The following is a 15,237-nucleotide window of genomic DNA, read 5'->3' as shown; positions in this document are numbered from 1 at the left end:
TCATCATCATCATCATCAGTGCGGTGAAATTATTCCTTTTTTTATTCCTAATATATTTTCCTCCCGTAAAGCTTCGGGGGCACCTTGTCCGTAACGTTGCTTCTCGGGGGCGAGCTCTTAGAATGTGTGCGTGCGCGCAAGAGAGTGTGCGTGTGTGTGTGCGTGTGAGAGGCGTGTGTGTGTGTGTGTGTGTGTGTGTGTGTGTGTGTGTGTGTGTGTGCGTGCGTGCGTGTGTCTGCTCTGCTGTTGCTGCCCTTTGATCCCTGCATTAGTGTTAGTTAGGGGCTCGGAGACACACTTGCACCGAGAGCAGCCATAGTCAAGACACGGCAACAACAACAGCGGCACCTCCTCCGCCTGTGTTCCCATTCCCCAACAATACACTTTAAACCGAGCAAAGCCAGGTGCACGACCAAGTCCCTGCCATCACTGGCGCCTCCAGTCTCAATGGGAAAAACCTTTTTTCTTCTTATCCCCAAACAAGGACGAGAATGTGATTAAAAACGGGAGAAAATGCCAAGGAGGAAGCAGGAGCAACCCAAGCGCCTGCCTTCACGTAAGTCGCCCGCTCGTTTTGTGCAATTTTAACGGCTTCTCCGGTGTGTTTTGCGCAGTAGTTTAGGGTTAAAGAGGTGAAACAGACAAAAGACTCGGCGTAGGTTATTTCTCCCTTTTTAGGTCCGAGCGAGGCAGCCATGTTGTTGGCGATGGGCAACGTTAGCTCGGCGACTGAGTGGATAAATGATACGTGGCTTTAATAAAGAGTACAATCGATGAGAGGTCCGGTTCCGCTAAAAAGGTTGCGGTCAGTTGGCATATGTGTCGATTGCGTGTGAGCCACAACGGCCGAGCGTTTTCGGGTAATGCGTTCAGCCTCAGCTCGGCCGCTTTTCGGGTAGAAAGGGGAGGATCTGGGAGTCTGGCCGCAATAAAATGAAGGGTCAGTCGGATCAGACAAGCCAGAGTCTGGCTGCCCGTACCCTGGTGTTCCCAGTTAGCTACGGCGCTAACTAGCACCGCTTGCTAAACTTCATTTCCTCGGCGATATAAACGGCTAACTTTCGCCTCATAGTTTGTGCTGCTCCGAATCGCGGAACCCGAATTTGTTCGCGCTTGTTTGTCGTCGACTTTTAAAAAAAAAGTGTGCTGAGGTGTCTTTTTTTTCTTCTCTCTCCTCCAAGCCCGTGTTAATTTTTTTCTACCCCTCCCAGTCTGCATGCAGGGCTATGTCAGAGCCATGGTCGGTCACCTGAAGTTCAGGGATTTTCCCCCCTCTTCCCTTTGCAGCCATTCATTGCAGACAGACTACGATCAATAACGCGGTTAGAAAAAGGAAACGGCACTTGTGCTCCGCTACGTCGCTTTCAAAATAACGCTGTGCCGCAGCAGAAAGCCGCAATGATTCCCGTGTTGTTGATTTTAGCAGGAGGTTGGTTTACTTTTGCACATTTGACCCGCTGTATCTTGGATGTTCGTATTGTGCCTTTATCGGTCCAGATAATGAAGCGCTGCAGTTGCGCACTCCGGCCGCTAGAGGATCGCTTTAGACGTTAGTTGCCAATGACAATGATTATTAAAGGAATTAGCAGTGACATTTTTATTTATTTATTTTTTAGTTTTTTGGGTGATCTTAATCATTTTTGCTCACTACATGCGTAAGCAAACAGCTCAATTAGTCACTTTAGTATGTAAATGTAATGATTAAGTGAGTGATTCATGTTTAGGCTTGATGCATTTATCTTGTGACACTGTCTTCTTCATTTCTTAAATGTCACATTGTGCCAGCTGCTCAGAACCAAGCAGCACCCATCACAGATTTTTTTTTTTGACTGTTAATATTCACTGATCCGCTGCCCAGGTGTTTGACCTAGGCCTGAACTTGGGAAATTGCAACGGTTGGCTGGGAGGCACAGAGGTGGAGACTGGGTGACAGTGGGTGCAGCGAGTGTGTGTGTGTCTCTGTGCATGTGTGTGTGACTGACAGTGAGTTGTCACTGATATGCTGCATAAGGAGCGTGCAAGTCACATGGACGGACCGCACAGAGCAGGGTCATGATGTGCAAATGAAAATAACCCATTGCAGCCTTTTTACGACCACTATGCATCGAGGCTTCTTGGAGGGCGCTTGTGCACACGGTGTGTTTTCCTCCTCATCTAGCAGAATGTGTGTGTTATTTTGTGTGCTTCATGTAGACCGAAATCAAGAAATGCAAACAGTGGTTCATTAATTTAGTATATGAGCCGAGCTTGATTTCCCAGAATTGTGAGGGATATTCATCAATGTGATTTACAATTCACTTTTAACAAATATTTGTACTGTGTAGACGACTAATACTTTTCTAAGTTTATACCTACATTTTCCTGCTAATAGGACAACATGTATAGTTTTGCATAATTGCAGTGGACAAAATGTGTATGTAAAGCAATCAGGCACAACCACCTGTCTAATACTGCAGAGGTACCCTCATGCTGTCAAAGAGCCTCTTACGTGTCATGGCATTCGAACTCCACAAAACCTCTGAAGGTGTCCTGTGGTATCAGGCACCAAGGCGTTAGCAGCAGATCCTTTAAGTCCTGTGAAGATGCAAGGTGGGGCTCCATTTGTCGGACTTGTTTTTTCAGCATATCCCATAATTGCTCAATCAGGTTCAGGTCTCAGGAACTTGGAGGCCAAGTCAGCACTTTGAACTTTTTGTCATGTTCCTAAAAAACATTACTCAACAATGTCTGCTGTGTGGCAGGGTGCAGTGTCCAGCTAAAAGAGGCTACTGTCAACAGGGATACACATGTCACAAAGGCGTATGTGTGGTGGTTTCGGTGGGTAGTGCATGTCAAAGTAACATCCACATGAGTGCAAGCACCTAAGGTTTCCCAACAGAGCATCAAACTGCCTCTGTTGGCTTGTCTTCTTCCTGTAGTGCAACCTGCTGCCATCTTTTCCCCCAGGTAAATAACATACACACACCTGGCTGCACACAGGATGTAAAAGATAATGTTTTTGGCAGTGGACAGTGGTCACCATGGGCACTCTGACAGGCCACCTATTTGTCACAGCCTACATGAAAGTTTTCAGTAATTTGTGCTGCAATCGTTCTTCTGTGGGATCAAACCACATGGGCCAGACTTCATTCCCAACACATATCATTGAGCCTTTTGCATGCATGACCCTGTTGTCTTTTTCACCGGTTGTCCTTTCTTTGACCACTTTTGGTTGGTACCAGTTGCTGCATAGTAGAAACACACCACAAGACCTGCTGTTTAGTAGGTGCTCTGACCCAGTCGTCTAGCCACTGCAGTTTGGCTCTGGTCACAGCTGCTCAGATCCTAATGTTTGCTCATTTTTCCTGCCTCCAACACATTAGCTTCAAGCATTGACTGTTCACTTGCTGCGTGATATATCCCACCCCTTTACATGTGCCACTGTAGCAAGATAATCAATGTTATTCACCTCACCTGTCAGTGCTTTACCATTGTGGCTGTTTGGTTAAAGAGTCAAAGTGCAACGGATTGTATGTTTTGTGCAGACATAAAAGCAGACGTGTTTTAGCACCCACTTGCCAACCAAGGAGGATAATAGCAATTGATTGTCCATTACAACATCCAAATGTACCTTGAATATTCACTACCAAGACTTTGTCATAGAGCAAGCACTGATCTAAAGTTACTATTATATTTAAGGTCACACTTTGGCAGTTTGGAGCCGAAAGGAAGTACCTGGTAAAATCCTTTTATTCGTGATTGAAAATTATTGCTAATTTATCAGAAAAGCAAGCACTGTATAAGTGTAAGATCCAACTGTGAAAATGTGTGATGTTTGTTAAAGTTTCCTGATTTCAGACCACTAGTGTTTCAGAAGGTACACCGTTTGGTGATGAAAGCTGTATTTGGCATCGATATATGTAGTGTGGATCAGTCAAACATGAAGTCCAATATTTTCAGTCCTTTGGGCATTAAAACCAAAGTAAGCCCATGTCAACCTTTCAATTAAGCTGCTTCGTAATTGGTCTGCAACAAAAATACTCTTCACCCACGTATCTGAAACCATGTACTCTCGTGTAGGCACTGTACTGGAGCTCTGCTGTGCTTCTGTTCCTGGGTTTAAATGAAAGCCTTTTCTGATTTAGGAGTTGTTTCCCTCCTCAGTCAACAAACTGTCACAGAAAAGTATGAATTTGTCAGAAGCTTTTTGCGCTTTGTTTTGAATCTTCCCACTCTAGAATGGAAGTGTCACCTCATGCCATTCGCTGTCAGTCTGTGTGTTTTCATTATTCAGCCAACAACACCCTGGTGGTGTGCCAGCCAACAAGCACAATATCGAGCTTCAAATCTCTTCATCTGTGGTGAAAAAGGGCAAGCTAATACACTGGCTTTAATGCTGGAGGTGCTTTATCTTAGAACAGACCCAGATATATGGGTTGTGCAGCCCAGTGTGCGCTGTCCTATTGTCTGTGGCACAGCTTGTGAGAAGGGACTATTCTTTAAGTGTGTGTGCATGGCACGCACATGTGAAAGCAAACACACAACTCCTTTTGTGTGTGTGTGTGTGTGTGTGTGTGTGTGTGTGTGTGTGTGTGTGTGTGTTTGTGTCTGTGGGTACATAAGCTGGCTATGGAGGTCACAGTACAGTATGGCGCCTTCACTCTGACAAGTAAACATGACCTTTGGTGCCACAGTGAAAACTGCCATTCTTTATGACCTTGTGGTGTGTTATTGTTTGTGTAATTTTGCTGCCTTTATTACTCAGTCTTAAAAGTTAGGGTCAGTGAACACACTAAGTTTGGATATTTTAATGTATTTGACTTCATAATGTAAAAAATGGCACGTTGAATCAGTCTGAATAGTCCTAAATATATAGCTTCATTATGTAATATTACATGCCAAAGTATACATATTATAAGCTCTGTGTGTATTTGATCAGAGAATTGCCATTAGCGTTTCTGCACCAGTTAAAGGAGAGCCATGTAATAAAAAACACAGCCTTAAGTGGATTGGCAGGAACGCTTTTCCTGCTCTCTCCTCTCTTGGTTATCTTCATTTAAAATGGAGAGATTTTGAACATTTTTATTCAGAATTGCGCTCCTCTTTGGGAGCCAATAGCTGACTGACTGGGTGGCTCTCTACCTTACTGTAATGGTGGGTCACTGGCTGCCTTCCACTTGCTATGATTATAATGACCTTGGTGGGGCTGGGGCTTGAAAACATTGGATTAAGGGGAAAGGAAAATGAGAGGAGGTTTCCATTTCGCTCTTGGCATAAAATTTGTGGGGAATTTCTGCCAAGAATCCCCAACCTCGCCACCACTGCCATGTCTCCCCTCAAGTTGATGGGGCTTGGGTGCACTGGCGACGTCGGCTGAGTAGAGCTCAAGCCAATAATGATACACAGCCTTTAACTTAGAAATGAGTTATAGGGCCGTTGAAAGGTGGTGGATGCCTTGCGAACAGTGTACCGTCTCTGAGAAAAAATGGAAACATGCTTTCAGTGAAAATTCATATACAGTGGACAAACTAGACTCTGCCTTTTGTTTTACTCGAGAGTAACAAAAATCACTGAGAGTGATGTGAATAAACAGTTAGTTGGGCAAGGTTTAATGGGCCTAGTTTCAAAGAAGTTGCTAAGCCTCAGGGTGAGGATCAATATTTATACACAAATGTTAACCTTATTTGCTACTTCAGACAATTGGCAAGCCACACAGACAGCAGAGTTTATTCAGCTTAAAAACAGTTGTTCAGAATCAAAACTGTGTGGGTCTGCACATTACTCAAGAATAATGGGAAATTTTCTCAAAATAGCCAGTTTCACAGGCGCATAAAAAAATTCATTCAAATTGGTGTACCCATGAGTTTCACAACAGCAAATTAATATATATATATATATATATATATATATATATATATATATATATATAACTGGCCAAATGCTTGAAATTGTTAATTTACTGAATAGCAGTGCAAATCTGTGTATGCTGGCAAGTCATCAACATTTGTGAAGTTTTTGTTAAGTTTGTAACTTCATGCCTTGTGAATAAAGCCACATCAATATGGAACTATAATAATTCTGGGAGTCAACTATCTTCTTTTCAAAATTACACTGGCAGTAATTGCTGAAGAAGAGACCTTCCAGTCACGAGGCCACTTCACAAGCTCTTAACCTTGCACGAAGCATATTTCGTTGTCAAACTTTGTGCATAATTGTTATATCTACTTTCCTATTCAAAAACCCCTTCTATAGGCAATTTTTGCTCTGTGCATGCATCTAACATCTACTAGATCTGGACTTGAAAGTAATGGCCGATTTTTCCACAAATAACAGCTTAAGTAAAATGAGATTCTTGTATGTTTCAGGGCAATACATTAGGAGATGCACAAATGGGCAGTTTCATGGTGTAGTTTTTTTAAAGAGGTGATAATGGTACGTGTCCCAGTGTGACGTGAACTGAAAAAACCCCAACTGTGTGGAGGAAACAGTAAAGGTAGTTGAGCCCAGCTATCTAATATTTAATATTCTAATGAAAGCAAATGAAGAGCCAAACCTCAAAGACCCTCCCAGATTATTTTAATCTCCTGTTTGGGATCGTTGTGGATTCCTGGTTACTTAGAGCGTCCAAGGGCAACAAGCAGTGTGTTAGACACAACCGTTGCTCGTTTATGGGTAGGATTGTGGGTTAGGCAGGGAATTGTTTCTTTTTGTTTTTGTGTGTGTGGGTAAAGCATTTTGTGTTCCGTTCTGTTTGCATGTAAATAAAGAGTGATTCATTGATTTATCTAGATCTAGATACATAAGTTTAGTGTCAGTAAGTTATGTAGGAGAGTCACTTTTTTGGCAGCATGATGCTCTTATTAAAGGGGTAAAATGGACTGGCTGAGGTGGAAGTCACTGTCTTGCTCAGGCTGAGTAGTGAGAAAGGCCATACTAGTAGAAAATGCCATAGGAGTGAATACGGAGCCTAACAAAGGATTTAAGCATATGACCAAAGCTCCAACTAGCCGTCCATAGTATTCTATCATGTGCACATGACTTTGTAACTATGTTAGTATTGTTTGTGACTGTGTTAAAGCAATTCTACCATATTGCCTTTTTCAGAGTGCTTAAGGACTTTAATGCAGGTTTTTAGTGCCTAATGTTTAATGGCGAGAATAGTGGAAATGTGAATCCTTGACTTGAAAACTGTGAGCTCAGAATTTTGCATAGATTCTCCTTCTTTTTCTCCTTATGAGCCACAAATTTTCTTTATTAAAACATATTTGAGGTCAGTGGAAGGAGACCTTAGTGTTTAATAATTTAGCAACACAAACGCCTTTTGAGCAGAAGAGCCGATAAAGTGTTTATATGTAAAAGGCTAGTTGTGTAGCTCCGAGAAGTCTAAAGGTTGCTTAATGAATAATGAAGGATTACATTTATTTCTACCTGAGGTATTGTCTGTGCCAGTGGCAAAGACTTTGAGAGAGTACAGCATTCACAAGTGATGGTAAAGAAGCATTAAAGTACTTATTCTTATCCCTTTTGCGTTGCGTTGTGTGTCTGCTGGCAACTTTAAAAATAAATTCTAGTACTCTGCCAAAATTCAGTTCAAATTATAGCATTACAAAAACCTTAACACTGAAATGGTAAACGCAAAAGGTATTTTTTTTCTTCTTGATGTCAGTTATTTAATAATTTCAAAGTGCCTTGTCTCAGCAGAGAATCCTTTGCAGCACAAAATCAGGCAACAGTAGAGTCCTAATACCTCCAGTACAGTACCTGCCTGTCTGCCTGGTCGCAATCAGAACCCCCTCTGTGTGGAATGGAAGTGCCTCAGCCTTGGTAACGATTTTTCCCGTGTTGACAAGTCACAACATGGAGATCTACAGCTCGGAGAGCAGCCCTTTGGCTACGCAGAGCCCTGCTTGCACTGAGTAATAGCAATCTCACAGGAGTAGCAGGCTTTCAGCTGGCAGCAGTTCATACGGAACAGCTCGCCGGTGCAGCTGGGAAAGACAGAGCAGAGTGGAGAGGGAGAGAGGAGCTGGTGGTGGTGGTAGCAGTGTGGAGATGGAGGGAGGGAGGAAGTGGAGAGGAAGAGCTGTTAAGAGCTTTGGGCGGTTTCTCTGTTGTTGTACCACACAAGTGCATCCAGGCCCTGCAGGACAAGCCTTTAACAGGCATGAGGGATGGAGAGCATGAGAGGAGAGGAGGAGGAGGTGGTGGTCTGGGGAGCTGAAGCCGGCCAGTCGTGCCAGACGCCTGCTCTAAACAGGGATGTGATTTATTGTTTGACTGTCTCACGTTTCACTCCTAGAAAGACCCTAAAATTACATCGTTAAGAGATAAAGAACTTCCTCAATTGTCTTAACAGAAAGACCTTCCCCTGTGGGCTGTGAAGAAATGTTTGAGCATGTGGTACGATCTTAACTAGTGCATGAGACTGGCAAGTTTTTGGCTCAAGGTGGCATCTAATTTTCTTTTTTCATGGCTATGGATTCTGCTTTCATTGTGCTTTTTTAACTGTCACTGCAAATTCACAGCTTCAGCTTATTACACATTAACTGTACACAGAGATGTATTTTGAAACATGGTAATTCAGTGTACGTCATCAGTGTATGTATATTCGCAAGGAGGCTGGCCAGCGATCTTTGTTGCCCTCACTGAACACACTCTCCACGGTGCAGTGCTATGAGATGACCTCACTTCCTGTGTGGGTAGAGGAGGGCAGGAGGCCTCACACACACACATGCACACACATTCTCTCTGAAGCGCAGCCTGGCTCCAGTTAGTCTTCAGTGCACTAGCCAGACTAACCCTTTGCTCCTCTCGGTGTGGAAGTGTTTCCACTTTTGCACATTTGGGCAGTCGAGACCAAGGCGCAGGCTAATGTCTTCAACTTGCTGGGCTAACAGCTGTGTGTCTGCAGCTTTTTGGGACATAGGATCAGTTTTATAGGCAGATTAAAGTACGGGGGGGCGTTGTTCCAGACACAGGATAGTAGAACCATAAGGCAGTGACACCTCTCTAGGGAAACAATAAATCACCTCTAAAAGGAGAGTAGAAGTGTTTGGCTGCGGGACAAAAATCCGGAGAAGTTAAAATCATTGATGTGATGTCATCTCTGAGAAAGCTATTGTCAGTGTAGTCAGTGCAAGGTTATTTATGATGCTGAAAATGCAGGTGAGCATCTTGACTAATTCAGTTGTAGAGAGCGTCTTTCCATTTGCACACTGTGGTTGTTGCATCCCCTGGTGCATTAATAGAAAGATGTTACTCTGGACTTATCCTCTCATTGTTTACCAAGGGCATTTGATCACTTAATTTTGCCCTTGTGATGCTAATGAGATTAGCTAATCACTGGATATTTCTCAGTGAAGAGCCCTATGGCATCTTGTACCTGTAAGAACCAAAACCGTAAGTAGAAACAGATGAAGCTGGACAAATTAGCAGAGTGACCTAATGAGTGAATGGACATAGGAGGCCATTATATAAAAGAAGTGAATCAGATGGCTCAGCTCATAATTGCCCATATATTCCCACACCCCACGAATGTTTTGAATGGGGTCCATGTTGGTTCAGATTGCCATGTCATTAATCCCTCGTGCTCTACAGGGGAGTGGTCAGCAGCAGATGTATTTGCACTTCCTCCAGAAGGTTTTCTAGATTAGCACAGATCCTCCCAGAAAAACCGTTTAAAAACCTCATTTGGCACGCACAGCCAGACTTTGTGCTCATAGCTGGCCAAAGACAGCCATCCCTTCCTCTACATCTCATTCTCTCTGACTCCCCTGATTTTTTTTTTATCCCCCACCTTGTGGTTCTCAAAGCTTAGCCCCATGTTGATTTGGACAGGGGCAGTGTAATTGTTTGGAAACTCGGTTCTGTCATTTGCATGTAGCAAGCAGCCACTTTTCCAGTTTCAGTGGTTTGACCTTGTTGTACCTGCCAGCCAGAAATGAGATCATCAGAAGAGTAGACGAGAAGCTGACATCTCTCCTCCACCTACCCGTGGCTTTAAGTGATGGTTGTCATAGCAATCATTATGCCACAGAACAGACTCAGTGGGTGAAGGATGGCTTTGAATGCGGCAGCCTCAGGTCACAACCTGGTTATGACAGAACAGATAAACCTGTGAGGCTTGGTTGCAGTATACAGTCTGCTCAAAGTAAACAGCTGCATACATAGCTCGTCTGGTTCATATAGATTTCAGGCTGACATTGAAATTATTGAGGCAGTGTCTCTTTTAATAGTGTGAAGAAAGCGAGGCAGGTATTGGTGTAACGGAGTGGGGGAGAGCAGCATGGGGCGAACAATGCCTCTCATTCCCATCAGCTGCCCTGGCCAGCATTTAACATGGAGATTGGAAACGGAATAAGCTCTCCCCCGATTCTCCCTGGACCTGCATGTAAATGAGGTTAGCGGCTAGCATTTCCTGCTGTGCCACAGCAATTCTTCTCCCTTTCTTGGTCCCTCCTTCTCCGTTTTTTTTAATAATGGCCTGAAAGTACTCCCCCTTTCCCGGAGTAGGGACCGGGACCAATCCTGATTAGTGTCCCTGTCCTAAGTGACAGGCTAAAATCCAAGCAGGCACTGCCTTGGGTGCCTCTGCCAAACAGCCGTCAAACCAATACCTCCATAAAAAAAGACACCCTCCATTCTCGAGATTCCCTCCCTCTTTCGTCCTCCTTGCGCCTCTGCTCATTCTCCCCTACCATCCTTTCTCAGTGTCTGCAAAAGACGATGCCTCCATCGCTCTAACACACTGTCCTCTTACATACATACATACATACATACATACATACATACATGCACATATAAAATTACCTCTCACTCTACCCCCACCTCCCACCAGACCTTGCTTTGTATCCCTGGGTGGATTGGCTGCTATAGAGCCAAGTGTCCCTTTTGCCAGTATGGTGATTTACAAACAATACATGGACGCTGTACACACTCCCACCTTCCACCCTCCTACTCTCTCTCACTTCTCTTCCACAGACACACAATCACCTCTGTGAGGAGCTTCAGTATGCCAGAAAACTACGCAGCAGGGTGATGGCCCGTTCTTTTTGCACTTGTTCTAAAGAATGCACTCTGTCTTTTTGAGGAAGTTAGCGCAACATCCACGTCTTGGTGGAATGAGGTAACTTTGTCAACCAGAAGAAAAATCGATGGCATCTGATGCGTTTTGTCACGTGGTTTATAATTAGTAGTTTTGAAATAGTAGCCTGCACTGCATTCATAACAGATTTTGCCCAATATGACGCAAATACATGAGGGAATTGTGTTAGTTGACAAGTTGCCGTGCTAATTACTCAGTGTTTGAGAGGAGAAAAATTTACAAGTTAAACCATACTTGAAAAAACATTATTATCTCTCCATAGTAGCTGTATTGAACTCATTAACATTTTCTTGGCTTGAGTGTTTGATGCATGGCGGTCTGCAGAAAGTACTGTATACATTATAACCCTGTAAAACAACCACTACAGCACAGCAAATTGATCTGGTCATGTCAGTCAAGATCTAATGCTCCCAAGTACATTTTAAAGCAAGTTATCAACAGTGTTTGTAGGAATGATAATTTAAAAATGTAGGCTGCTGTGAGCACAAATAACGTCAGTGCCATAATATCTTGCAGTTTTCACACATGCTCATGTAAAAACACTGAAGTTTTTTCTGCCATATGTGGTCTTTTTAAGTGTGCTGCATGTGTTTGCCTGTGTTCACTTCCACAAAGGATGCCACCCACATATGCCTGTTCCTATGTGTTTAGGCCGACTGCAGACAGACTTGGCATCTGGCTTTTATCCACAAAAAGGGAGTGTTAAATTATGATTCATGATGGCAATGCAAATGATTACAAATTTTGGGTAGACTATAGCTATAGAAATTAAAGCAATAGTGTGCACCACATAACCCAAACTAGAACCTGAAGTAAACTAAAATATTACAAATTAGGAAATGTTGTATATTAAAGGACTTACCGCAACATTGAATTTAAAAAATGTGCCTCCTTATATGTGTATGTGACCGGTTCTTTTGGCAGAAGTGAGCTTTAAAGACCCCAGTCTGTTGATTTATTTTTTCATAGCAATATATAAATATGCAATCAGTTGTTATTTTTTAGAAAAATGTATCAGAAAATCTACACACTTACCTACAAACCATAAGAAAAATGAACTTTCCAAGGCACTGCATAGTACATTTTGAACTTTAACATTCAGTACTTCTTTTAAAGATAGTCTGTTAGGAATATGCTAAATGATAGTTGGCTGTTGTATCTGGGAGTAGTTTTTCTTATTCATTTCATAATGAGCTTCAAATAGGATTGCTTTCAAAGATAAGAGGAGTTCTGTTCTTTTCCATGTTGGCTGCTTAGATTATTTACCAGAGTGTGTAAAACCAATTCAATAAAAAAGTAACCATGACTCATCTTTACCAAAAACACTGCAAGCAAAGAAGCATTCATCATAACATAAAAAATCTGGCACAGAGTTTGTCAGTAAAAATCATCCAGTGGCCCAGGGCCTCAAAGAAGTTGACCCGGTCCTGTTAATTGTTCAGACCACGGTCATGGAAATACCAATATGCTGGTTTAATTTTTCAGTATTTATTTATACAGTTAAGCCTTGTCTCTCTGTTGTTGTACTGGTCTGTACTCTTTTATGTTGTGTTTTATTTTTCCAGTCAGAATAAACTCTGTTTCAGACTTAGTAGTGATGCATTAATACTATTTTTTGTCAGCACAAGGGTTTACATTTGGGTTCTTGTCAATACTGAGGACTGATACGAGTATTTAATAATAACATTACAGCTCTAACAACAGTGAGAAGAATCTGCAGAGAGACAGGCCGATGCATGCACAGACATATATACATTTTATAGGGGGTCAAGTACAGTTGCCATGCAGCAGAGTGTTTTTTTTCTGTGTCTGCAAAGCATCACTTGATGGCTGCAGTGAAGGTTCCTTCATTGTTTTCATGCGATGGTCTGCATCTGTTTCTTTGGACAGAAGTCACTGAAGCACAGTCAGCAGGGACCGCATCTGATGCCAAAGGATCACAGGAGCTTACATTTTAGGTGAACTCATCAAACAGAGGCAGAACAGATAGCGTCTTTTCCAGAAGTATCCGCTGGTGAGCAGTGAGGTTTTTGGGGAGCTCCTATTAGGAACCAAATATTCCCAGAGCCCAGTGCTGTTCGATAAAACACTGTAGCATACAGTCCAAATGTCAGTGACGAAGATGAAGACTGAAATGTCATGCAACAGGCTGTTTGATCATGCAGCTTCAGTAGAATTTCCTTCTTGAGCTCCAGTACGTTGAGAAGATGGCTAATCTCATAATATCTCCAACTGACCACAGCTGGTCATCAAGAGCAGTGTACTGGATAAAAGCTTCTGTTACATTTACGAGTGTGGGTTGTCTCCAGACATTTCCTCTCACTTTCCCAGTGTTTGCTGCAAATTGGTTGTTACAGTTCCCCGCTGCTAACATTAGCAAACTCCTTGAACTCTGTGGTGTGTCTTGTGCTTCAGATGTTTTATCAAACATTTATTGCATGTACAAACTTGTATTAAAGGAGCTGTTTTACATTAATCCAAAACAATTTAATAGAGCATAGTTGGAAGTCGGAGTAGTTTTATGATTACAGTTTCAGACTGAAAGTGATGGCAGTATTTATCTTCTAGTTAGGGATTCAGTAACTTAACCCTTTAACATCCTCACCAAGAAAAAGGCAGTGAAAAAATTTCTTTATATTTCTTACCTCTTTGGGGCACTAATAACAACAATCAATGTTTTTTATGAAGAGACCCAGCGGTTTTTAAAATACTGACCTCTGCCAAACGAATGAGAAAAATTATTTTACCCTTTTAAACCTTTTTTTTTTTTTAAACATTTCAAATGACACAGTTGTGTTCAGCAACTCCTTAGGCACCATAATATGTCAAAAGTATTACTTTACCTTTGAAAATCACAGCAAACAAAGACCTCATGTGAGGAGTGATTTTGCTCATGCTAACTTCCTGTGAGCAGACTAACTTCCTCTGCATGCTATTTCAAAACACAGTCACATCTACTGGACTTTTTTTAGTATAATGTACCTCAGGGTGGTAGCTAATGAGTGGTAGAGATGGCTGAAACAGGTGGAATTAAGTAAAACATATTTTTCAATAAGATACAGTGAATCAAAATGTGCTCTACCAAATGGTTGAGCAGAACGTTAAAGGGTTAAGCCACCTTTTCACGAAGAGCTCCACAAACTGCAATTTTCCAAGAAGCAACAATTGTGTTTTGATAAAAGTTGTGTGTGTATACCAAGAATGCAGAAAATGTTTGTGCACTTGACCAGTCTGGGATGTTGAATTCTGAAAGCCACACCTTAGAACAGGGATGTCAAATTCATCTGAGTTCAGGGGCAACATTCAGCCCAATTTGATCATTGTTTTAGTGTACAAAAGCACTTTCTGAAAATATTCTCGTTTAAGAAACCATCTTTTCACAAAACATTATGAACAAACAGTTGAATAAATTAAACTTCAACAACATTATGTCTCAGTTTATGATTTACACATTACAACTTACAGATCACAGATTATCTACAAAGGCACAAAACATTTAGTCAGGTATCTGGAACTGACCAATATAATATTTTACTTTGAAAAAGACAAAAACTAACAAAAATAAGACAAAACATTACAAAAATGAGATCCAAAACGAAAAAGGCGAGAAACAAAATGACAAAAAACGAGACATACGAGACAAATGAGACAAAAAATTACACAAATGACACAAATGAGCCAAAAAACGACAAAAGCCTGAAACAAAACGACAAAAATGATACAAAAAAATTGAATGAAGCAAAATACAAAATGACAAAAATAAGACAAAAAACACGTGAGACAAAAAAAAACAAAAAAAACGAGAAACAAAATGACAAAACCGTGAGACAAATGACAAACGTCAGACACAAAAGACAAAAAAAATCAACAAAAACAAGACAGTATTACTGAGACACAAGAACAATGAGCAATATAGTATTTTACTTTATGATCAAAACAACTTGTCATGGTCTAGAAATTATTTTAAATTTATAATTTTACAAATTTACAAATTGCATTTAATGTGTTCTTTGTAATTTTTACACTTTACAAAGTCATCCTGCAGGCCGACTCGGACCCTCTGGTGGGCTGCTTTTGGCCCACGGGCCGTATGTTTGACATCCCTGCCTTAGAAGGTCCTGAACCTTCAGAAAGCTCCTGCGATTGGCAGAAAC

The 15,237-nt window shown here is 41.8% G+C and overlaps 1 protein-coding gene across 3 annotated transcripts in view; it reads left to right on the top strand.

Annotated features, from left to right (window-relative positions):
- Positions 1–205: 205 nt before the first annotated feature.
- znf827 (zinc finger protein 827) overlaps positions 206–15,237 on the top strand; it is a 71,780-nt gene continuing 56,748 nt past the window's right edge. For 2 of the 3 annotated variants that reach the window (XM_055009871.1, XM_055009870.1), the window contains exon 1: positions 207–556. In XM_055009871.1, the coding sequence (XP_054865846.1) occupies positions 514–556 (43 nt within the window). In that variant the 5' untranslated portion in view covers positions 207–513. Of the gene's footprint in view, positions 557–15,237 lie in introns of all 3 variants that reach the window. The other variant, XM_023262238.3, reaches the window with a different exon arrangement.

This window comes from Amphiprion ocellaris, chromosome 4, assembly GCF_022539595.1.
Source record: "Amphiprion ocellaris isolate individual 3 ecotype Okinawa chromosome 4, ASM2253959v1, whole genome shotgun sequence".
NCBI classification, from domain to species: domain Eukaryota; kingdom Metazoa; phylum Chordata; class Actinopteri; family Pomacentridae; genus Amphiprion; species Amphiprion ocellaris.
Note: the sequence above shows the minus strand (reverse complement) of the source record. Positions and strands in the feature narration are given on the sequence as shown.